The following is a 608-nucleotide window of genomic DNA, read 5'->3' on the forward strand; positions in this document are numbered from 1 at the left end:
TATGTATATATATATATATGTATATATATATATATATATATATATATATATATTAATGAAATTGAGCTGAAATATATATTAATGAAATTTGAAAAAGGCTTTGCTTATGGGACTTTCAAGTTTTCTTTCATAATTCTTTAGTTTTAAGCACAGTGATTTGAAGGTAAACAATTTCCACAGCAAATGCAAAAATGATTATTTTCAAACAAGTTTCCTAAACTATGTTTAATAGGTTACTTATGCATCTCACATTAAACTAGGAGAAAAAGTATTTTAAGATAACAAAAAAAATCACACAACTTTAATAAATTACCTTTAATGACCAAGACATGGCAGAACATCCTTGATTTGATTGAAATGATCCTGCCTCTTTGCAAATGGCCTGTTTAACTAATGACTGCTCTGCATCGTTCTTCCCAGGGGAAGTGGTTAAAGTCAACATGTGGCGGATGCTCATCTGTGAAGCCACCGCAGCAGTGATGGCCAAAGGTTTTGACATTCTGGGTATCAATCCAGTTCAGAGGATGTGAACTGGTCAGTGCCTTCTTCCTCTCAACACGAGACCTTTTTGAAAAAAAAAAAAAAAAAAAAAAAAAAACTTAAGGGAT

General features: G+C 31.4%; 1 protein-coding gene across 1 annotated transcript in view; it reads left to right on the forward strand.

Annotated features, from left to right (window-relative positions):
- LOC107676382 (arginine--tRNA ligase, cytoplasmic-like) overlaps positions 1–608 on the forward strand; it is a gene marked incomplete at its 5' end in the record, with an annotated part of 9,136 nt that overhangs the window by 8,022 nt on the left and 506 nt on the right. Inside the window, one exon of the mRNA XM_016470909.1 lies at positions 421–604. Coding sequence (XP_016326395.1) covers positions 421–530 — 110 coding nt within the window. The remainder of the gene's footprint in view (positions 1–420; positions 605–608) is intronic.

This window comes from Sinocyclocheilus anshuiensis, unplaced genomic scaffold (assembly GCF_001515605.1).
Source record: "Sinocyclocheilus anshuiensis isolate Anshui unplaced genomic scaffold, SAMN03320099.WGS_v1.1 scaffold1669, whole genome shotgun sequence".
In the NCBI taxonomy this organism is placed as follows: domain Eukaryota; kingdom Metazoa; phylum Chordata; class Actinopteri; order Cypriniformes; family Cyprinidae; genus Sinocyclocheilus; species Sinocyclocheilus anshuiensis.